Source organism: Martes martes, assembly GCF_963455335.1.
Source record: "Martes martes genome assembly, chromosome: 5".
Lineage (NCBI taxonomy): Eukaryota > Metazoa > Chordata > Mammalia > Carnivora > Mustelidae > Martes > Martes martes.
In genome coordinates, this window is record NC_137892.1 from 105,300,622 (window position 1) to 105,325,270 (window position 24,649).

At 37.3% G+C, this 24,649-nt stretch overlaps 1 protein-coding gene and 1 pseudogene across 6 annotated transcripts in view; one reads left to right on the forward strand and one right to left on the reverse strand.

The window, feature by feature from the left end:
• Positions 1–24,649, forward strand: part of FBXW11 (F-box and WD repeat domain containing 11) — a 120,586-nt gene that overhangs the window by 20,036 nt on the left and 75,901 nt on the right. The window contains exon 2 of one of the 5 annotated variants that reach the window (XM_080804797.1): positions 17,214–17,315. The exons of the other annotated variants lie outside the window; for them this stretch is intronic. Within the exon in view, the coding sequence (XP_080660923.1) occupies positions 17,214–17,315 (102 nt within the window). The remainder of the gene's footprint in view (positions 1–17,213; positions 17,316–24,649) is intronic. 5 annotated transcript variants of the gene reach the window in all.
• The window catches only part of LOC308342627 (large ribosomal subunit protein uL22-like), a 32,281-nt pseudogene continuing 25,751 nt past the window's right edge, over positions 18,120–24,649 (reverse strand). Inside the window, exon 2 of the transcript in view lies at positions 18,120–18,233. The product of the transcript in view is annotated as a large ribosomal subunit protein uL22-like (transcript). The remainder of the gene's footprint in view (positions 18,234–24,649) is intronic.

Genomic DNA, 24,649 nt, shown 5'->3' on the forward strand with positions numbered 1-24,649 from the left:
TTATGGCTTTACCATCTTAAAACAATTTTTTTTTAATGGTTGAGCAAGGGATCAAGATTCATTTTTCCTCCATATAGTTATCCAGTTAGCTCAGTGCTTTTGTTTACACATACACTAAAACACTATCGAAAAATTGTTGAAGAACATATGAACATAATCTTATGTTTTGTTTTTACAGAATTAACCATGTTTATTATAGAAAATTCAAAATAAAAATAATATGTAAAATAAGAAACAAAAAGAGTCAGAACTTCCCTTGATGACTTACTATTTGGTGTATTTCCCTTCCTTCATTTTTATGTATGTTTCATATGTATTTTTCACACATAAAATCATTTTGCAAACTGCCTGTATTTATCTTAATTAATTAATTAATTAATTAATTAATTTTTGAGAGAGAGAGAGCGAGCGAGCATGTCTGCGTGCGACCTGGGGTTGAGGGAAGAGGGAGAGCGAGATTCTTGAGCCGACTCCATGCTCAGGGCAAGCCCGATGCAGGCCTAAATCTCACAATCCTGAGATCATGACCTGAGCCAAAACCAAGAGTTGAAATCCAGAGTTGGGCAGCCACGCAGCTGCCCCTGCAAACTGCTTTTAAAACTCAGCAGTACTTGTGGCATTTTTCTGAACCGTTTTATATTTCTCTTATAGTATTTTGAAGGGGTGCTTTGTATATATGAATGTAGAAATGGCTAACTAGTTAAATTATTCCTTTATTAGACATTTAAATTCTTTTTTTAAAAAATATTTCTGATTTGTAGCAACTTAAAGCTGGGTTGTTCTTGTAGTTTGATCTCTGAACACATCTGTGAATATTATCTTGGGATCATTTCTGAGGGGTAGAATTGATGGGTCAAAGGATACACACATTTTCAAGAACATGTGTATTTTATAAGGCCAGAAGTTCACCCACTCTCTGTTACTTACATGAAAATGACAAAACAAACCTTATTCCCTCTTAAAGTGCTGTTTTCTCCATGTTTATGCCATTTTAGAATATTAATTAAAAAATAATACCAATTGATTAAAGAATTTAATGAATTACTTCTGGAATTACTAGTGATACTGGATATATTATGTTTGTGGCTATATACGTTTCTTTTGTGAAGAAAGGGAAATGTGTAGCTGTAGTTGTACTCTGTTGATTTAAATCCAGGTGCTTTTGGGGAATGTGGTGGAAGGAAGTCACCAGGGTGAGGAACTTCTGAGTTTGTTGTGGCTGGACAGGGTTGCCTTTCTCTTATCAAAATGGCCATTTTTGGTAGAAGCCAGCTGCAGAAGTATTTGCTTTACTCAGTGTACTGTCTGAGGCAAGCTTAAGCCAGGCCGTGCTCTGGCCAGACCCTGGATCCAGATCCTCTTTATGAAGTACTGAGGGATCCATCATGTTTGGCCTCACTCATTGCTTCAAGGATGCTCACTTCTGTCTGCCTCCTTTGATCTAGGAGGTGAGGTTCTGCTGGGAATTCCATTTACTTTTTAGGTAGGCTTTTTTTTGTTTACATTTAGTGAAACTCTACTTCCGGTCCAGTTTTTTCTTTTTTGTATTTTAAAGAAATGCCTTGAAATGTCTTATGTATGTGGAGGGCATCCTATCCAGGTTTCTAGTACCATAGTAGATTGTCTTTTATTTTGACATTCCTTTGATGATTTCATTTGCACCCATCAGAAATCCCAAACTTAACACCTCTGTTTTCCTTGGAAGTCTTACCTGTTTTGTTTTGTTTTGTTTTGTTTGTTTGTTTGTTTTTTTTACTCTATCTTTCTGTCCTTAGTCATAGTGATTCCCCTACCCCTTCCTCCAGTGCCTTGACCTAACAAGCATTGTTATCTGTTATTTAGAAGGGTTCACCCTGTCCTCCTTTCTTGCCTGATTAACCCTTGCTTATCCTTTAGCGCTGAGTTCAAGCATCAGCTCTTAGGGGTTGTGTCCCCTAGGTACCCCAAAGGTTAGATTCCCTTGTCATATTCTTACAGTGCTCCGTTCCTTTCCTTTGCTGCTGTTAATACAATTGTAATTAATAAATGTATTGCATAACCCCCTACTAGACAGCTCCTTTATTAGAAAGTAATGTCTGCAGGGACAAGGATCATGTCTATCATGTCATATTCAGCTCATAGCATATTCCCAGCATCTAGTACAGTGCGTGCCCTACAGCTGCCCAGTTGAATAAGGAATAAATTTGGGAGGGTAAATGAGAATTACTATCTTGTACCAGAAGTTTATATTTACTTTTAAAACGAATACGTTTGCTCCTTAAATGCCTGGTGTTTTCAGTTTCAGTATCATCTCTTAATTTTAAATGACTTGATCCTGAAGTTTAAACTGTTGCCATTAGAAACTCCTCTCAGGAGGTCCAGAAGCATCCCTTCTTTCCCTTTCTGCCTCTTTGCCAGATTTTTAAACCTGTCATTGACTTCTTCTTCTTCTTCCTTTTTTTTTTTTTTTTAAGATTTTATTTACTTATTTGACAGAGAGACAGCGAGAGAGGGAACACAAGCAGGGGGAGTGGGAGAGGGAGAAGCAGGATTCTTGTAGAGCATGGAGCCTGATGTGGGGCTTGATCCCAGGACCCTGGGATCATGACGTGATCAGAAGGCAGATGCTTGGGGCGCCTGGGTGGCTCAGTGGGTTAAGGCCTCTGCCTTCGGCTCTCTGCTCAGCGGGGAGCCTGCTTCCCTTCCTCTCTCTCTGTCTGCCTCTCTGCCTACTTGTGATCTCTGTCAAATAAATAAAATCTTTAAAAAAAAAAAAAAGAAGGCAGATGCTTAACACTGAGCCACCCAGGTGCCCCATAAACCTGTCATTGACTTCTAATCTGTCCAGTTTATTTTGCTAATACTTTAGCTGTCATTTTGAAGGAGTTGTCAGCTGCTTTGACTACTAACTCTTTTTTCTTTCTTTTCCTTCCCCCTCTTTTCCATGTGTGTGTATGTGTGTGTGTATATGTATATGTCAGTGACTAATAGGAACGCTGTTCCTGGGAGTTGCTTCCTTAGGTCAAGTAAATTTGGTAAATTTCTCATATAATCTCCTCTTGGAATTGACTTGATAATTGTCATTTTAATAATTTGTTTCCCAGTATTTCCCAAACTTACCGACCCCAGAATGCTTCTCCTCCTTTATTTTGGTTCAAAACCCATGCAGTCCAAGGGCTATTCTTGACTATTTTTGTGCATTTCATCCCAGCTTCTTGTATTCACCAAGAGTTCTCTATCTTCCTGCCAAAGTAATGAGGGAGGGAACTAACACTTGTTAAATGCTAGATTTACATCCATTATTCCTTTTAACCTTCTATAACTTTGAATGAAAGATAGGCTTATTTTCCACATTTTAGTATGTGAGGAAATGGAAACTGGAGAAGGGATTTTTTTTTTCCTCAAGGTTACATAGTGATTTTATCTCTATTTGTCATCTGTTTCTTCAAAGCCTTGTGTTCTTTCTCCTTCCCACCTGGGGAAGGAAAAGAAAAACTCTTCTGATGGTTTTAGAAGCTATACCTCCAGCTATCACCTTAGTTCGGGGAATGTTCAGTGGTGGCTTGCACTCTCAAGAGCCAGAGGCCAGAAGCAGCAGGGCCTCTAGGCTCTAATAGGTGGGCAGCAGCATATTTTCAGTACCTGGGGAGATGGAGAAGAGAAGGCCAAGAAAGGCCTTGACTACCCCTGCCTGGACTGCCTTTATAAGACCTCATCTTTCTTCCCTCCTTCATTCCAGGCTTTCTTCATTCTCTTCAGTTCCAGTCTTTTCTACTGGTATGTGACTTCTTTGTTGGAATTTTAGGTTGGCTTTTACTAATAACATAATAGCTAATATTTATTGGTTGTCTTCTTTAAAGTAGCCAGCTGTTCCTCTCTGGCCCTCTAAATAGCTGCCTTACTTAAGGTCAGGTAGTGTTGGATCTGGGATCTTAACCTAAGCTCAGTAAATGTTTTCTTAGAGAAAACATACCCTAAGCAATTAAAATCTACAAAATCATGGGTTTGATGTGCTAGTTACGTATTTTTTATAATATATTTAAATTAAGCATATAGCTCTTAAACATTAAAACATGTTTATGTACCACCAAAAATCACCTTGAATATTAAACCTTGGGAAATGTTCCTGTATTCTACTTTTTGTCTTATCCATTTATCCATGAATAGTTCAGTATGTATCTGTAATAGATGAGGGCATAAGAACAAAACAAAAGATTATTATTATTAGAGATTTTGTTTATTTATTTGATAAAGAGAGAGACCACAAGAGAGGGAACACAAACAGGGGGAGTGGGAGAGGGAGGAGCAGGCTTCCCATTGAGCAGGAGCCTGATGCGATGTGATGCAGGGGCTCGATCCCAGAACTCTGGGATCGTGACCTAAGCTGAAGATAGACACTTGACGACCTAGCCACCCAGGTGCCTGGGAACTAAGCAAAAGATTACTAAATGCACACACACTGGGTGGCTCAGTTGTTAGGCGTCTACCTTTGGCTCAGGTTATGATCCTGTGGTCCTGGAATCGAGCCCTGCATCAGGCTCCCTGTTCCGCCATGGTGCTTTCTTACTTTTGTGATGTTCTCTATCCTTTCCAAGTAGCTGATTCTTAGAGAAACATAGGACTGTACATATGCATGCACATTTTTCTGAGTTAAAACTGCATAATTTAAAAAAAAAAACTGCTTAATTTATTGATGGTAGATGGTGAACAGTAAGCTGGCCCAGGAATGCCTGCATATAGTTGTCAGTTTTGTCGAGGACAGTGATGACACATTTTATGGTATTGACAATCAGTATTAGAGTATTATTCCTATAGTTTATTTTCAACTTTCTCCTTTTTCTCAATTCAGATATGTAGTGACTTTTGCTACTGTTAGTATATACTTAAACCTTACTTTATCCCCACCCCCCATTTGAATGATTACAATGACACCTTTAATGTAGGAAGATAAAAACAAAGTAAGTGGGAAAATGAAAATAAAAGAAAAAAATGTAGGAAAAGAAGATGCATGAAGAAATAAAGTTATGTAAAAATGCACAGAATAAGGTTAGTTGTTAACAGGAGGGGCACAGATTAATCTCTGCTTGTAATAGTATTCTTTGTAGCTGTTTGCAGGAATTCTGTATTTTTAGATGATAACTATATTTCTTTTCCTAAGGTTTTTTAATTTATTTGGTGTTTCTACTTGGTAATGCCATTCTCATTACTTATTTGGAATGAAGTGCCTATAAAAATGTGGGTCAGGTTTCTCAGTGTTGGGTTTCAGAGCTCTTTGGAAAATAAGGACTCTCTTTTCTGTTGTGCCTTCTTTGTACAGTCTTCTTAGAGTTTTCATTAGTTCATCCTGTTATGTAGGTTTTCCTTTCCCTAGTATCTGTGGTATAGCATGAATGAGATATTCTTGGAACATTTAGTTTTGAGTACATGTTTATTTGTTTTAGAATAAAGTGATTTCTTAGGAAAGAAAATAAGTATATAAGAATGTTTCTCCAGCAGAATACTGTGTCTTTGGCCATATCAAATACCTTTTTTGAGATTTGCCTGTTGTATTTGAACTAAATATTTAAGGTTTGTTACGATTTTTTCAGTTAACGTGGCAGAAAAGCCAACTTAAAGCTGGCATAAGCCAGAACAAGGAATATGTAATTTGAAAAATCTAGAGGTAGGTGTGGATTCAGGTTTCTTTCTCAGACTCAAAAGTGATACCTCCTGGTAACCAACTCCAGACTCTCCCTGTGGTAGCATGAAGGCATCAGTAGCTCTGACTTTCATCCTGTCATGTTCAAGCTCAGTGGGAAAGAATCTCTTTTCTTTAGGCTTCCATAGAAGCCCTGGGATTCGATTTAGAACATGTGCCCACCACTTCTGAATCAATCACTGTGATTAGGCAATGTGGCCAAAAAACAGATGTCCACCATCAACCCCTTAAAATTATAACATATTCTTCTCTGGCCCCGAATCAAGTTTTTGCTCTGCATGTAGACTTTCTGGACTTTTCATGTTAATTATTTGATAACTTAACAAATATTTATTGAGTTCCTGCTGTGTATAGGCACTGTAAGGACTTAAAAACATTACATTATAAATTGGTAAACTCCCTTACCAATTGCTTGTAAATTACTCTATTTTGAATAAATTATTATTTGGAAATGTATAATTTTTACTTTCATTTTCTATTTGAAGATTTTGTAGATTTTGTTTTATTATTATTCATTTATTATTTATTTATTTTAAATATATATATTTTTTATATATATATATATATACTTTTTTTTTTTAAAGATTCTACTTATTTATTTGACAGAGATCACAAGCAGGCAGAGAGGCAGGCAGAGAGAGAGGAAGGGAAAGCAGGCTCCCCGCCGAGCAGAGAGCCTGATGCGGGGCTCTATCCCAGGACCCTCGTACCATGACCCAAGCCGAAGGCAGAGGCTTTAACCCACTGAGCCACCCAGGTGCCCCTGTTTTTTTCTTTTTAGTGAGAGCTTGAGCGCACAAGCTGGGGAGCAGGAGGAGAGGGGCAGAAGGAGAGGGAGAGAAAGAATCTTACGCAGGCTGCACACACAGTGCAGAGCCTGACGTGGGGCTTAGTCTCAAAATCCTGAGATCATGACCTGAACTGAAGTCAGAAGTTAGAGGCTTAACTAATTGAGCCACCGAGGCACCCCCTGAAGATTTTATTTTTAAGTAATCTCTACACCCAACATGGATCTCAAACTTACAACATTGAGATCAAGAGTTGCATGCTCTACCAACTGAACCAGCCAGGCGCCCCGGGAAATAAAATACAATTTTTAAAAGAAGACTTACTACTTTATGATTTTCCTGTGGTTAATAGACCAGTTTATGAATTTATTTTCAAAGTAATAGTATTATCACCCTTTCAGCCTTTTTTCTTTTCATTCACATCCCAGTCTTGGTAGCTGTTTCATTTGTTTCTTTGTAGAATTTTAACTCATCAGTGAAAAGAAATGTGACTTAAAAAAATAGAGAAATGTGGCTCGTGGATTATTTTTCCTCTTAAACGCAGTAGGAAATGTCCCTGTGAGATTTGTCTTCTGATCCTCCTCTCAATTCTGTATTCTCTCAGAGTTAATGAAAAATTTATTATGATGGTGACATCTGTGTTCTGTGCTTTGTAGAACATCTTGGCCGAGGGCTTATAGCTGAGTCATTCATAAAGTTATTAAAACAGTGAAGTTGAACAATGTTTTTAACAAGTCCAGTATCTCTTAAATTTATATTTGGGCATTCCATCTTAAACTTCATTACTTCCTTTGTGTGAGGACTTCCAGAGTGTTAAAGTCTACCCATGTCCATATGTACTCCTGCAAAAAGAGTCTGAAACTTGCAGGGTGACCTTACTGTAGCATGTGTTTAGCAGTAATTATCTGCTGTCGAGACTAGGTGCTTTCAGGGGGATGCACACCAAAAGCACGATGTGAGAGATTTAGAGGACCTGGGCTAGAAAAGCATTTTAAGAAGATGGACGGAATGCTCTGTAGAGTCCCTTTCAGCTCCAGAATATAATGAAATCTCTGGCTTCAAGCAGCGAGAACTCTCTTTAGCCAGTTGCCTGCAGGAGACAGACAGTGTGAAGGGAATCAAAGACATCCTTGCTGTGCAGCAAGCAGCAGGAATCCCTCACTAAGGCAGCCTTAGCCCCTGGCTGAAAGACAGATTCATTTGTTCTCAGAGCCCAGTTGATTGTGAGGCACACAACTTCACTCTTATTTGAAACCAAGGTCAGCCTAGGATAGGAGGACAATGGGCTATATGAGAAAGTAGAGCAAGTGTAAAGTTTGCTATATATTTAATTAAGGGGTGATAAAATATACCCTTTTATACGTTGGCTTTGACAGCTCACTTTTCATGCTATTCCCAGCTGAAGAAACAAAATTTTGATTACCATTGTTTTCTAAGTATGTCAACATACAGTTGAATGCATTAGTGTACGTGTAAAATTTTAAAGATTGAGACTGCCAACTTGGGATGTGTGCTCTTTTGGGATGGGGCTTGTTAGGTCTCTAAGTATATATTTGAGAAATGAGCAGTGTTTAGAAAATATTAGAGGGCTTGTTTAAATGCTGTTAAGGTTTGACTTCAGAAGGTTTCTTTGTAGGATCAACTTTCATTCTATAGGTGCTTGTTCAGAGCTAATAATGAAAAGAAGCCTGATGGAAGCTTTGAAAGTCTTTGAAAGATTTTTATTTCTGGTGTTTTGGTGTTTTTAAAATATCCTTAGGGTTTAAGTTTTAATACTCTTAAAAGCAGGGAAACTGCATTTCTTTAAATATTTTATACTTTTTAGGAATTTAGCTGTGTTCTTTAGTGGACTGGGAAATAGTATAGCTTTATTTCCAGAAACAATTTTAATATCACAGTACTTGGTTTTGAGAATTCTTCATTGTCTATTGAAGCATTTAGTGTACTGACATGTTCAGTAAGCCTTTTTGAATGAATACTTAGTTTAAAATGAAAAGTTAAAAGAAGATTATGATGTGGTCTGACTGTAATTGAGTCAGTCAGACCCATTGTGAGTAGATACAAGTCAAGTCATCTTCCTGAAATTGATATCTCCTCCTAGAAAAAAGGAGAGTATCTATTATATCAGAGAAAAAAATTTTTCACTTTCATGTTCTTTTTAAATCATGGCAAACTTTGCACTCTCTCACATGAAAGTAGGGCAAGAATTTTGATTCAGTAGAGCATAGGTCAATCAGATCCTGTGCAGACATGTTCAGAAGTTCTCTGATTAAAGTTTTTTTGTTTTTTTTTTAATTAAAGTATCTTGACTCATGAGAATTGGTAGAAGGACTAGGAAGGGGTGGAGCCAGGGCCTGTATTTGGAATCGCAAGAAACTGGAAGTTGGGTTAATTTAGAGTGGGGCCTGGTTCTCTGGTATAGATAATGAGATCAGATGTCCCTCAAGTCTCAAATGATGTCTAAAACACAAGGTAAATTTTTAGTTCTCTCTCCTGGAGGTTCTCTCAGGTGTCATGTAGTGTGGCGTATGATTGTCAGATATTTGGAAATGGCAGTCTCATAAGACAGAACACCAGTACCTAAGAGTTTTCTGGCAAGTACCCTGAGCTATCTAGAAGTCTCAGGCTTTGAAATGAATTTAGGTTAGTGTCCTTGTCACCTCACAGTGTAACCAAATTCTGATACCTAGCTTAACCCCATCTGTTCTCCACCTTCACTGAAGGGGAATAGACTAGAACTGGGGACAAGTTGCTATGACCAGAGCCTTAAGAAACAGTGCAGAAGTGCCAATTACTCTGTTTTGAGGTGGCCTGGAGGAGAGAGGATTGAGAAAACTGAGTACTGTGTTGCCCATTGTCTGTCAGCTGATCTGAAATCTATAGTAGACACCCCCTCCCAAAAGTAAAATAAACATCACCTATATTTAATTCTGGTATTTTGTACATATTTTATGTTTTATTAAATAAAAATGTGGGATCATAAATGGGAAGTCCTTTATTTGTAGCCTTTATTCACTTAATGTCTCTTAAACTTTTTCCGTGTATTGTAAACATCCTTCTGGGTCAACACATATACTCCTACAACATGATTTTTATTTGTAGACACGTAATATTCTGTCTTCTGGATGATCTATAATTTGTATAGCTAGTCTCTATTGTTGGGCCTTTTTTTCCTTTGCTATTATAACTGATGTGATAAACATCTTCTTAGCTGTATTTTTGGCCATGTCTTTATATTTTTCCTTACTATAATTTCCTGCACTTGAAATTGCTGAGTTAATGATGTGCGTGTTTTTCAGCTATTGAATATGTATTGATAAGTTGAACAGGAGAGGTTGTACCTATTACACTCGCATCAGCAGTATAGATGGGTGACAAGTAGATAAAATTTATAAATAGGTGAGAAAAAATTGCTGCTCAAGGGAGCTTAATGTCAAGCAAAGGAAGTGAGAGGCAGTATAATTTAGTGAAGAAAGTAGGGATTTTGGAGTCAGAATGGCAAATCTGCTACTTTTGACCTCTGGCAAGTTATTTTCTGTGTCTGGTCCTCGGTTTCTTCCTCTTTAAAGCTAAGGTACCAGTCTGGCCAGAGGTGGGGTGAGAGTTAATGAGATCACAATAGTACAGTATGCAGCACACAGTAGGCACGCTGAAATATGAGTGTGCGTCCCCCTCCCAGTTTATCTTTTTTGGTAAACTTTCATTTTACCTTTTTCATTTTCATTGAAAATGAGGTTAATCTTGTAGTTGAGTCATCTCCCCTAGTTCTGAATAACCTTCCTCTTTGGACCACAGATGCTAATTGACAAAGGCCCAGATGTACTTAATTCATCTGTTTAATTCTCTCCAGTCTCAGGATTTGTGGATCTTGGTAAACCCTTTTGGGATTGGGTTCAGACTGATCTGACCTGGAGCTTGCTGGGGGAATCTGTTCCTCTTTGGCAGCTGAATCTCATACTGGGCCTAGTACAACCAAGGACCCATGTGGCTCTGCCGGAAATAGATTTATTTTGTTACATCCTGTTCTCTGTCATGATGCTTAGAATAGAGATTTTGCTCCCCCACCCCCGTATATCTAATCCTTCTTTCCAGCAGCTTCTGTGAGAGCTCTGGAAAATCTAGTGACATTTTTGAATCCTGGGTGGTGGTTGTAAAGTGGATAAGGATTTTTTTTTCCTTTGGAGTTACTCAGGACTAAGGTGTTACCACTTTAAGATTTACTGCTGTTTTTGAGGGTCACTAAGTAAAATATTTTTCTAACATTCCAGCATCTTGACACATTTTAAACTACAGTTGTTTAAAATGGACCCAGTTCATTCTTGGGAAAAGAATTTGTTTTTATTTAAGTTACCAAGTTACTATTTATGACATATAGCAACTTATATAATTACTTATATAATTAAAGTATCACTTAAAATTATGCAGTATAGTATAAACTATTATCATAAGTACTAGATATTCATTGAAGAAAAATCAGAAAATATGAATGGATAAAAATTAAAAAAGAAAAATTACCTTCATCCATCTACCAAAGATAACTGCATAGATCCATTTTAATTTTATTAGCTTCAGGTTCTGGTATCTCATCTGAGATAATCATTCAGGATGAGGTAATTGTCTGGACATTGAAAGATCTGTTTTTTTATATTATTATAGGGTTTAAGGAAGGTTTGGACTCTGGCTTTGAGTCCTGATTTCATTCCTGTTTGGTGATGTTTGAAGCTCTAAAACTTGTAGATGGTATCATTTTTCCTCACTCTTAGCCTGTTTTTTTCTTTCCTCCTTCCACTGCCTTCTGTTCCCCATTTATTTTTCTTCTTTTAACATATATCCCAGCCTGAAAATGCTCTGTGGTATATTAACAAAAATATGTAGTTCTATCCTATAGTTGTTAGGAATTGAAGCAGTAACTTTTTTGTTATATGTCCCATGTCAAATTCTGCTATAATAAAATACCATTATAAGGAAAGGAAAGTCTTTCACACATGGAGGCACTGGACTGGTATTTGGCTCTTGAAAAGGCTTTGGAGAATGCCTTTAAATTGTGTATTAACTTTTATTCTACAACCCGATTATTGTATTATGGTTCTTGGTTATAAAAGCAGTACAATTTTTTGGTGGGAGTTTGCTCTTACAGGTTGCCATCAAACATTTTAACAGCAGAAGCCTAGGTTCTGAATCTTTGGGGATGCTTTTAAAAGCTTTCTGTGGCCCTATTTTCATTACAACTACTGCTGCTTCTTGAAAAGCAGCAGTCTGAGAACCCAGACACAGTAGGGATAGTTCCTGATTTGGACGAATTTTAATATTTGCTTTATTTGCTTTGAGGTGAAGACAGCCTCCAGCTGAAAGAATGGATACTCTTTAGCTTGCACACCCAGGTTTAGTGAGCTGGAGTTACATAATCTTCCTTGAGCCTGTCTGTTGTATGATTCTTGAGCACCAAATCCCCACTCCTGGATAGAGATTCCCAGTGGAGAGTGTTATGGCCAAAGAGTAACCATAAAATGGACTTTTTTTTTTTTTTTTTTTTTTTACTTCTTCTATTATTTGGTACCCCCCATTTCGTTATCATGGCACTGTTTGTTTTGTATCCTGTTCTATCAGTAGGGCATGGTGGAAGTTGTATTGAAAAACAAAAACCTAGACTGAGCATGAAAATTGACTTTAGAAATGTACTTCCAAAGGTAAGTGCCAGCCCTTGTATCTACTTTTTGTAGCCTGGCTGAAAGAAATTTGTGTTGGTTGTAAAATAAAAATGAGAGTCTGTCTTGTTAGATTCTCCAAGAGACTTGTTTCTTCTCTTGAACATGCTTCTTTCCAGCTGCCAAGGTTCTTTCTTTGATGCTGGCTTGAGTTGGCTTGGCTCTGGCTTGATATTTTGCTTTGTCCCTGACTTTTAGTCTAAGAACATCACCCTAACCCTTGCCATTATGTTGCATGACCTGCTTCTATCCCTTTGACAGATATGGTTGAAACAGTGTGTATGCGGAGTTGCTGAAGAAAGCTCTTGGGCATGTTGATGGTAAATTGGACTGCACACTTGGGAAGGATTGGTTGTTTTACTGGTGAGCTGTATATAGCACACAGTATATAAGAGCTGTTGTCTACAGGTTCAAGTCCCAAGTTTGATAGAATGGTTTATGAAAGACCTCTGTGATTTGGCCTCGCAGCTTTCCCCATCTCATACTGAAATACTTTAGTAAAGCTAAATTAATTGCAGATCCTTGAGTAGGATGTGCCATTTCTTAGCTTTTTGGCTTTGCTTATGCTATTTATTCTGCCTGGAATGTCTTTCTCTTTTTACCCTGGCTGCCTCCTACTCATCCTTTATGGCTTAGTTCAGGCATCCTCCTCCTTTGGGTGGCTTAAGTCTATGTGTGTGTGTGTGTGTGTATGTGTGTGTGTGTGTGTGTGTATGTGTTACACTGCACATTCTCAGAATTCCCTCCTATGAACTCCTGGACAAGAGAAAATGTCTTAATTGCTTTTCTGTCTGCAGATGTAAGTTCCAGTAAGCTGTTTGTTGAATGGAATAGTATTTAAGCCTCTTAGTTATCTCAAACATGGTGACAAGAGTTAGATGAGTCTGGTAATGATTCTGTGGGAGGTGGTTTAAAGAAAAAAAGGGGATTTATAGGAAACCCCTAAATTTATACTTATAAATATATAGAAAAGAAGGCATATTTCTGAATCAGAGTGATGTTACAGAGAGAGTGACATAAAATACCTCTTCGGCTAGCTTTTAAAAGAATTGCCTCTTTGAGAAGGAATCAGGGCAGGATATTCAAAACAATCCCATCTAGAGACAGACCAAAGTTAGCTTTTGTGAGTTCTCCTTCAAGCCAGCCAATTAGAAGACAAGGTGCCTGCAACCACTTTTTCCTTTTGATTTGTGGTTCCTATGGCAATAGGAAGAGAGCCTAGGACATTTCTCTCCTACCTCTTTTAATAACTTTTTGCTTTTGAAAAATGCCAAAAGCTATTGTTCTTGTCTTTACTGACTTATAGTGTTTCTCAGCATGGTTGCCCTGATTTTGGTTTTTGATTGTACAGTTGGTATGACAGAATTAATAAACAATATCAGTTTCCTTGACTAATGCTGTTTTCTTTGGCTATAGAACCTGCAAATATAATCAATCTGATTGGGTATTTGCTGTTAATATTAGAACCCTGTGTGAAGCATTTCTTATTCCTTATGAATAATTCTAAATTAGAATACTAGTCATTACAAGTAGCTAAATGTGAAATCAGAGCAAACATTTCTTGGGGGTTTTCTACCCCTGAGAGGCCTCTTAAGTGTCTCCATTGTGACCTCTGTGGGTTTCTCTTGAGCTTGAGGCTGAAGTCTCAAGAGGAAAGAGGCTTAGTTTGTATTGTTGTTGGCTTAATAAGTAGGTCAATAAGCATTTGTTAAAATTGATAAATACCCACAGTGTGAGGGTAAGTTTTTGAAACGTATTTTAATAATGAGTTGGTGTTCCTCAAGTTTAAAGAGAGACCAGTAAAAAAAGAAAAAAGAGAGACAAAATAGTCTGCCTTGTGAAGATTATTCTGTTAAAGAATGATAGGTAAGTAATTCCACGAGTCAACATAGGTTTCCAATGAGGCCCCTAAATTTAAAATTAGAAGCGCCAAGAATCAGTTATTACTGTGTTCCTAGCTGCATTTTAATGCTCTTAGTTGATAAATGCAGAACTTTTATTTTTATCCATTATTTTAAAATTTGAACAATGTCTTCTTGGGCCATTACACTTAAAAGAGCCTTGTTAAGACTAGCAGGTACATCCTTATTAAAAGATGGGTGTATTTCTGTTGTGTAAAGACTTTTTCAACACTGTGGTTGGTTTCTTAATTGTATATGAAAGTAAAGAAGTTCTAATACCTTTAATAAATACTGGCATCACTCTCTGTACTCCACAATGTCTTTCATAGAGATTACAAATTCTTGGGAATTAGGTTTGAGAGGGTTCTTACCTTTTCCTGAATATACAACTTCAGTATCAAGCTTTTAAAAACATTTGCAATTTGTAATAGATGGCTAATATTTTGAAATTAAGTTTTCAGAAAATTTTCTTTTTAGTTGTTTTCCATATATTTGTAAGTATTAGGTCATTAGATGGTTAGGGAACTTTGGGAAGGTCATTATTTTTCTTCTTTGGGCTTTAGTTTCTTCTAAAATCAGGGGTGCAGGTGCAGACTAAATTGTCTCCCAGTTCTGTATGATTCTTTGGTTTATTAAATATGAAAATATGTCCTTTTTAAAAAAAAAAGTTTTGGATCCAAGGCATTAGCATAATCTAATCAGGGTATAGTACTCCTGTGTCTTCATAGTTTTACTGTTTGAGTCAAATACATATTAAATCTTGCAGAGGGAACCTGACTGGTTCTGTGGAATAAATGAAAATTCATTTGCAGGTGAATTTTGGTGTTAATTTGTTATCAGTTGTTGAATCCAGGTGTAATCCTTAAGCTCTGTTATCAGATCTGAGTGATTCTGCAATTTGGATAATTATAAAGATTCCAGAAAGGAAACTTAAAATTGAACTATGGGGGTGTTGGGAATTTATTTAATCTAAAATAATCCACATAAGCAATGTCTACAAATGTATGTCTGGGCCTTTTCTCTGCCCGTCTCCTTCTGGTGCATACTGATGTAAGTATTCTTTCGATAAGCATTTGCTAGATATCTCTGGGTAGAGTGTTTGTTTTAATGGAAAGAAAATAGATTTATTTAGAGTCAGGCAGGATTAACTTCTAGTCCTAATTTTACTATCAAGTTAGCCATTGTTTTCTTGCTCCCGAACAAGCTGCTGTTTCAATAAATCAAGCACTCCTTTACTGGTCCTTGGATTCCTCATCTGTAAAATGGAATAATAACTCTCTAAAAAGAGTTTTTATGGGGGAAAAAAAAAGTTTTTGTGGGAGTTTACTCTGTTAACTGTCTAGCATATAACAAGAGCTTGATAAATAGCAGCTGTTTTTATTATATTATTATACAGACATTTATGCAGCATCTTTCGTGGCACTTTGTAAGTTTTGGGGTTACAAAATATGGAACCCTGGATGGTCAGTGATACATTTCTATATTGGCTGTGGTAAACTTTGCATTAAAGACACATGTTGGAAATGTATGGTTGTTACCAAAAAGGTGCTCGATTTTTTTTTATTCCATTTGATTTCTCTGGTTTTGTAGTCTTTAAATGCCTTTTCTAAATAATATCAATATTTGGGGCACTTGGGTGACTCAGTGAGTTAAGCATCTGACTCGATATCAGAGCAGGTCTTAATCTCAGGGTTGTGAGTTCAAGCTCTGCACTGGGCTCCATGCTGGGCGAGGAGCTGTCTTTAAAATATATAAGTAAATAAATAAATAATCTCAATATCTAATTAAATTATAGGTGATATGTAACTGGTAAGTGGCAAATGCTGCATAGGAGCCCAGGTCTATTTGATTTCAAGCATAGCTATCTTTGTTTATATTATAATTGGGATGACCACAGAATTTGTCTCCCAAATGAGAATGCTTTTGAGAATGAAAGCTATGCTGGGACAACAAGTGTAAACCTGGACTGTCCAAGGAAAAATGAGGATGTCTGACCAACCTAATTATAGCTAGGATAAACAAGTTTATGATGTTGAGTCTAAAACTTCTGAAGCATTTTGGTTAAATCCAAACACCCACCCTCAGTTAAAAAAAATTTTTTTTTGGTATGGTTATTGTTTTTGCAGTAAACTAATTGACCTTGGATCTGCAGAAAAAAGTACTTATTGAATAATAAATAATCCAATGTCTTAAAAATACTAGCCACAATGCATATATTCACTTTCGTATTTTTTCTTTTTTCTTAATTCCATTAAGACCAGCAAGATTTTAATAGAGAATGGGAATGGGTAAATGAAATAAGCCTTTAAGTTCTTACTTGTGTCAAATGAACTTTATAAACAAAAATCATCATATTCCAGAGTTTTTTCTTTGGGAAGGCAGAGATGTGGGTGTCACTGAAAAATCAGATATTTTTTAATCAGCTCTTTTATTGCCTATATCTATCAGTCTATCACGCATCTTTCTTACTCCTTTTGCCTCATGTCTCTAGGTGTCCTGTGATTTTATTTAGGAAAGTACAAAACTGTACTCTGTTAAAAATTCAGATGATCAAAGTTTTTTACAATAGAAGCATCATAGTCTTGTAGAATTGATGGGGGTTTAATAGCAGACAATGAAGGTTTGAAATTCTGCCTCTCCCCTCCTTTGCTGTGTGTCCTTGTGCAAATGATTTAACCTCTGAGCCTCCATTTCTTTACTGTGGTGTGGGAATTAGAAAACACATTTAAAGTCCTGGGCGCATAGTAGGTGATGTAATGACGGCAGTTATAATTATATGACTCCGACTAGAAACCGTTATTTTTATGAAGTTATAGTCCCAATCTTACCACTAATCTTGTGCATGCAGACTTTCACAGTTCCCTTTAGTGGGTTTTCATTTAAACATTCTCTCTCTCCCTCTTGGTTCTGTTCACTGTGTCCTGAGGAATTAGTGGTTGGCAGCAGAAACCTCCTTTCTGTAGGACAGAAAGTGGGCCCTCTCCCAGGGTTTCAGCAGGTTGTCTAGGCCCACCATCCCTGACCTCCAGACTGCCAAGGGTGCATCCCCCGCCCAACTAACATTCAAGTTGCCTGTGTGAAGGAGTGATTTGTTGCGGCCTCTAACTGCTTCTTCTCTTCCTTCCTTTTTGTCATCCTGCAGTGTTCTGTGCCAAGGTCTTTGTGGCTAGGCTGCGCCAACCTGGTAGAGAGCATGTGCGCACTGAGTTGCCTGCAGAGCATGCCCAGTGTCAGATGTCTCCAGGTGCCTCTCTTCTTTCTTGTTGTAAATGTGTTTTTTACGTATGCCATGAACATTTGTTGAAACTTGCAGTAGTGTGTTTAATCCAATGTTAAGTCTGCTAAATGTTCTGTGTAACCCTCTGCTTTTCTCCAGCCTGGGTGCCCCACATGGAGGAGTTAGTACCAGGAGGGGCCCCTCTGAGAAAATGGGTCTTTGGCTGGGCCCGATTCTACTCCTCTTTTTCTGCTCCTGCTTTTATTCCCCTCTCCCCTTCTCCCCTACCTTGAAGTTCTGATTCTCACGTTTAATAGTTGTGCATGTGCCCACAAAACCCTGACATTTTCCATTTGGCTACTTTTAACAGTTCTTTGTTGAGTTGGGAGGGTTTCATAATTAAAGTGGTGATTTTTCTATTTTGAAACTCATCCTTTTGGCATGCTTTCTCTCCCTCCTTCAAAAAAGGAGTAGGGAGGGAATTACTAATTGTATAAAATCTCAAATTGAAGTTTATTAAAGGTCACAGCTTTATGCTGCCAATAACTGTTGGTTTGGGCCACTTCCCAAAGGCCAGATCTGACACCTGTCCTCAGGGTCCACCCAGGTTTCCAGGCCGAGGCTGGCAGAGAATTCCACAGATAAAAGTAAAACTTTTGGGGGGTGGGGGCGGGGAGGGGTTGCTTAGGGAAAAAAAAACGGTTAGCAGGAGTGCGGCCTGACTTGCACTCACTTGTTGGGATGGATTCTGAGGAAGCCAAGGCAGAAAGCATTGTGGCTTTATTGGGGAAGTTCTTTTTAGAGAAAACGTGTATTTAATTAAGTATGATTTCAGTAGCAATATTCAGTTTTCATCACTGCATATTCCCCACAGTTCATTATATCTTTAAAAAGTGATATTAAATTCCTGGTGTCCTGTGGAGACTGCCCTGTTTTAGGAAAACGCTGTAAAATGAGGAAATGAGTTAGAGGGATATTATTGATGGCATGGATGACTTTACTGTTCTCGAGGTTATCTTTCTATTCATGTTTACAGTCTCTAAATGGAGTGGGGGAACCAGGAAAGAGGAGAATTTCATATTGGGATTGTGTATTTTATTTACTTATTAGCAAACATTTTGAGTAGCATTGGTGTGTTATTGATTCAGATTGCTTTCTTTAGAAAACTGTACTGTAACCTCAATAACACAATTAACTAGAGAGTGAATTCAGTACAAGATCCAGTTGTTTTAGGAGTCTGCATAAAAAGGCGGTGCAACATCTAGGGTCCAGGGATTGGGTGTTTCAGTGAGGCTCCAATGTAATGTGTGTTTATCTTTGGAAAAGCAGCTTCCCTGCATGCAGTGTAACTTTAACAAAAATGTTCTTGAAGTGGCAGATGTTGTTGCATGGACTCTCCTTGGTGCTAAATAATGGGTATTTGCATTATAGTAATAGTGTGTTTTTCTGAAATGCTTATTACTTGAATGTTTAAAGTTAATTGTTAGTGGGGTGCGTGAGTTTTTTCCAGAATTTTAAGTAGGGGAGGAACTGTAGTGCAGATTGAAGTGCAGATTCTTTTTACTGCATTCAGTTCAAAGTAATTGACCAGTGGGAAACATTATTCAATATATTTTAGTATCAGTATTGTGAATTCTCTGGAGGTGGGGTGTGTGGGAGGAAATAGGGGTTCTTACCTTGTTGAAAATGGAAACCCAAATGTGTTCAAAGTTCTTTGACTTCTCTCTCCCAGGGAAAATCATTTAAGAGAAAAAATGTAAACTTTGTCTTGATTAGACGTTGAAATATGGTGGAATACTGAACGATACTTACTGAAATGTGAATGGAGCAAATACTGTTTTAAGAGATGTATTAGGAATTGTGTTTATTTAGGTTTTTGTTTTCTTTATTATATAATTGAGAGTCTGCAGCACAGTAGAATGAAGTATGCACTCAGCTGATTGGAATTAGCAAATCATTACTCTGTTTTGTTCCCTTTGTGAATGGAAGTAAACATATATTTAAGAACATGTTAGATTTCCTTCCTGTCTACTCACTGGTTTTACGTATTACTGTTTTAACACCAGTGTTCCTGTTCTCTTTTTCCAGGCTCCAAACAGTGCTAAAGTTTAGTTGATTTAATTTGGGCTTGGGTTTTCAAAGAATGCCTGTTAGCTTATATGCTACATCTTTGGTTTATCACAGAGATGACTCTTGCCTGACATTGCATACCTCTCAGGGAGCCCATTGTAAGAAGGCCTCAGAGGAGAACAGGTCACCTGAAGAGCCTGCCTGACTTTGCTTGGGCTCTGGGATTGCACGACAGGGTCCTTCTTAAAATTACCACACCTGTCCCATTGCCAGTTGGATCTTGAGCCAATTAGCCTACCTGTGTGGCTGAATTAGTGTACCTTCTGAAAAGCAGAAATAAAGATAATAGTTACCTTTAGGCATTATGCAGTCCCTCCAGGTTCTGCTTGCTGAGGGTGAGAAGGGAAAAGGGATTGCTAAGACTGAAAAAAAAAAATATCACTCTTTTACCTCAATAAACTGTTAAAAAAAAATAAAGACAACTTACCATCAGTAGTACTTGGTGCTTCACATATATTAGCTTTGTGACAACCAGGTGAGGTAGGTGTTATTTTCCCCATTTTTCACATGTGGAAACTGAGTTTCAGAGGTGATATGTGGTGTTGGACCCAAGTTAATACTACATAGCTGTGAAGTAGTAGGGCTGGCATTTGAACCCTAGCTTGGCCTGATTCCAAAATTGTTCTTTCTTCTGTGCTTGAATGCTACTATTTCTGGAATTTTTCATCTTAGTCTTGTTTGTGAAAACTTTACTTTTGAGATATCTGGTGTGTGGCTTGTTTAGCCATTGTTTATTTGAAAATAAAAAAAGAAAAACCTGCCAAATATTTGTAGGTGAAAAAAATTGCATTCCCGTGGCCAAAATGAATCCTCCTGAATCTTAAAGCTAGTGAGTTTCCTGAATGGCTTTTCTACGAGAAATTTACTGAGCATTTGGTATGTGCCAAGGCCTATATGGGTGCTGGCCACATAAAGATGAACAATACAAACTTGTTCCCTGCTCTGAAGGAATGTGTTGTAGTAAGCAGACCTGTTAAGGAAAATCCAGACTAAACTACAAATAAAGTGTGAGACAGAGAATGTGTGTAATAAACTATGAAGTTATCCAAATGTATATGTGCTTTTAAAAAAATGTGAACCAGTTTAAACAAGGACTAAATGCTTTTTTTTTTAGAGCAGTTGAACTGGAATATCTGGATGTCTCTGAACAAGCTGAACTGAATCAATTTCTCAGTTGGTTCAGCTCCCCGGATTGAACCAGTTGATTTTTACATTGAATAATCAAGAGTTCAGACCATGAAGAATTATTTGCTAAGGCTCTAAGACTATTCTGGCATGGGAGTAATACCAATGTTAATAATAGTGTGTATTGTTTATTTTCCACCTTCTTTTTATGTGTCAGGCTCTAGGTACTAGATTATTTCATTTAATCCTTAAGGAAAAGTTATCCATGTTCGCTTTTTGGTATATGCAGTTATTGAACTGAATTGACTTGCTTAAGGTTACACATTTGTTAAAGTGGCAGAACTGGGTTATGAACGTAGGTCTGGATAACTGCAAAGGCAGTGCCTTCGTCACCATGCTGTTGATAGTAACTTGGCAAATGCCATTTTTAGGTTGGAACAAATTCTCCTTTATTTCTAGTGTTAAAAGTTGAATGCTAACACGCCTAGAATGGTAGTAATGGACTGACAAATTTTCTTGGGAATGCCATTTGCAAGCTCTCAGCTGGGGAGAGTATTAGCGATAAGCTTTTCTTAAGGCAAAGACTGATGATTTGGATTGACAGCAAGGATCATGTGAATGAAGTTTTAGTGCCTCCTCCCTTCCAAGCTCTAGTATGGATAGTGCTGGACAATCAGTACAACTTCGTGGCAGCTGCCTTTCTTGGTTCTTTTCTTACTTTCGGTATGGATAGTGAGCCACAGAGGTTTAAGAACACTATAGTTCTAACTTACCATGGGATGAAAGGATGTTTTTTAGATATGGGCTGTAGCTTGGTAGAAGGAGTCCTGGCTCTGGAGCAAACAAACTCAGTTCTAGTCTTCCGCCTGCTGCTTAGTAGCTCTGTGACACAAGGCAAGTTACTTAACTTCCCTAAACCTCAGTTTCCTCATCCTTAAAAATAGAGTTCTATCTGCCTACAGGATTTTGTGAAGTAGAGGAAGGTAACAGCTATCCCTTACTGATTGCTTGTTTGTTGAGGGGATGAAAATCCATTTCTGTCATTGCTTCTTCCTGCTTCCCTATTCAAGGAGAGGGAATTCCAGTCTTACAGTCTTGGATTCCATTCCAGGTCAGGCTAAGAATAGGATAAAGGACCAGGCGGATGATATGGCCCCTACTGTCAGGTGTTCTTTTGTTGAGCTGCTTCCGTATGTTAGACGTGGGTGTTGCAACTCAATTGTCTTTGTCCCTTTTCTAATGAACATTGGGGTTTTATCATTTCTTGTTGCATATCCTGTTGTACTCTGAGGCTACTGGGAAGGCTTGGAGTAACCTTTTGGATTATTTAATGGCACAGTCTGTTATATTTTATGAACACAAAAAATTCTTTTCTCTTTATAAGAAAATTTATAAAATATCATTACTTTAAAAAAAAAATTGGTAAACTCACCACCCAGAGAGAACATCTGTTGTTTTAGGGTCTGTCTTCCTTGTTAGGCAGGGAGGAAACCATCAAATTGTGCAGGCTCTCTGAATTACTGTGGTGATGATAGTGATTGTAACCAGTGGTGTTTTAAATGTCCTTTGGAACCCTAGAGTTTGACTTTGGAGTCACAAGCGGGTTAAAGGAGGGCCTAACATAGTGCTTACTCTGAATTTATCTCTATTACACAGCAGGGCTCTTTGTAAGATTTTATGTGAAAAATTTTACTATGGAAATTCCCGAACATACAGAAAAATAAAGAGTACCATTCAGCTCAACCTTGAATAATATTCAAAATTGATGCTATTCTTAGTTCAGCTTTCTTCTTTTCCAGCTTAGTTTTTGCCAGGGCATTTTAAAGCAAATCTAAGATGGCCTAAAAAGTAAAAAGACGTTAGAGAAATCAGTTTCATGTCAGCATTAAGAAAATTGTAAAAATGTTTCATAGACTTAATATGATTGGTACTGCAAGTTAGAAAAGACATAAAATTTCCTTTGACCCCAGGTCTCACTTCCCAGAGTATCACTTGATTAGTTTTCCAGTATCCTTTTAGTATATGTTGACCATTCTTCCCTGTCACCATTTAAAAACCCTAAATGACCGTACTCTCTTTTATAGCTGCAATAATACTGCATTATATCATTTATAATTTAAAAAAGAATTTGGCCATTTCCCTAATTGAGGAAACTTTAGACATCAGTTTTTTTGTATCCTAGCACTCCAATTTGCTATTTTCACTGGACATTTATCTTAGGCTTGGAAGATTATGTCTTTAGAATAAACTCCTAGAAGTAGAATTTCTTGACCAAAGAATACCAGTGGTTAATTAAATTATCTGTATATAGAAAAATTTAATAATCTCTCCCTTCCAGTCTCCCCCTACACCCAAATGTTAACAGTTTGTTCTCTTCCACTGTGCATTTGTTTTTGTTTTGTTTTGTTTTGTTTTTAACCTGAGGGTATATTACTGTACAATTAAGGGATTTTTCTTCCTTTTTTTAAATAGAAAAACTGATATAGCACCTTCCTTTACTTCCTTTATTTACTTCACACTGTATTATAGACATGTCCTCAGTACCACCATCAGTGGTACTTTTATCATTCGTAGATTTGGTGGAGGTGGTGTGAGAAAGAAGAGTAAAGTTTTTTTTTTTTTCTTTTTTGAATTACAACATAGTTATAGAGAAATCAGAAATCTCAAGTATATAGCTCACTGGTTTATCACAAAGTGAGTGGTGCTTTTTTTGTTAGGTGTGGCTGAATTGTTTTCATAGAGGTTGGAACATTTAATTAATTTATTTGAGAGAGAGAGAGAAAGAGAGAAGGAGGAAGGGAGCAGGGGGAGGGGCGGAGGAGAAGGAGAGAGAGACTCTTAATTAAGTAGGCTCCACACCCAGCCTGTGGAGCCCTGGGCTTGATCTCACAACCCTGGGATCATGACCTGAGCCAAAATCAGGAGTTGGACACTCAACTGACTGAGGCACCCAGGCACCCCACTTGGATCGTTCTATAGACTTTGAAAGTTCAGTGTACTAAAGAAATCACATTTCCTGTGGAAGAGAGCCTCTACTATGGGAAAATTAAAACTACATTTTGTGTTACTAATAGTTTTAATTTATGGTTTCTAAAATAGAGTGCATGATGATAAGGTTTAACAGTATAATTTGAGGATAGAGAAGCAAACAAATGGGATTCAGACCACATTAGAAAATGTCCTTACATTTTCAACAAAAATGATGTCTTAGATCTCATATAACAGACGCTTACTATGTTACTTATAAAAATGCTTATTTTATATGTTTCTATTGATTTATATTTATTATTCCTTTTATGAAAGTAACACTTTTTCATTGCAGAAATTTTAAGTATGAAAAAGAAATGAACCATTCAGCCATAATCTCACTTCATTTTTAGTGTCCATTCTTTTTTTCTTGACATTTTATTTCCATATATGTATTATATATATTTTTTGTTTCTTTGTTTATGTATAGGCCCATATTCTCTAAACTGAATTGTAACCTGATTTTTATCAATATGGTTTATATTAGTAAAAGTCTCTATTTTCAATTGTCTGGGCATACAGTAATTTAATCAGTCTCTCTCTCTCTTTTTTTTTTTTTTTAAGATTTTTATTTATTTATTTGACAGAGAGAGATCACAAGTAGGCAGAGAGGCAGGGAGAGAGAGAGGGGGAAGCAGGCTCCCTGCTGAGCAGAGAGCATGGACTCCGGGCTTGATCCCAGGACTCTGAAACCATGACCTGAGCTGAAGGCAGAGGCTTAACCCATTGATCCACCCAGGTGCCCCTAATCAGTCTCTTTTGGTGGACATTAAGGTCACTAAGTTTTAGTGTCTATGATTAATTCCTCAGATTGTATTATTCATTGGAAAAATTCTGACTCAGAGGAAGCATACAACCTTTCTTAGGGCTTTTAAATTATGACCAAACTTCAAGGAAATAGATTATTCTAATTTACATTACAGTAGTTCCCCCATTATCTGTGAGGAATACTTTCCAAGACCCTCAGTGGATGTGTGAAACTGCAGATACTACCAAACCCTATATATACTATGTTTTTTCCTACACATATATATCTATCACAAAGTTTACTTTATAAATTAGGCACAATAAGAGATGAA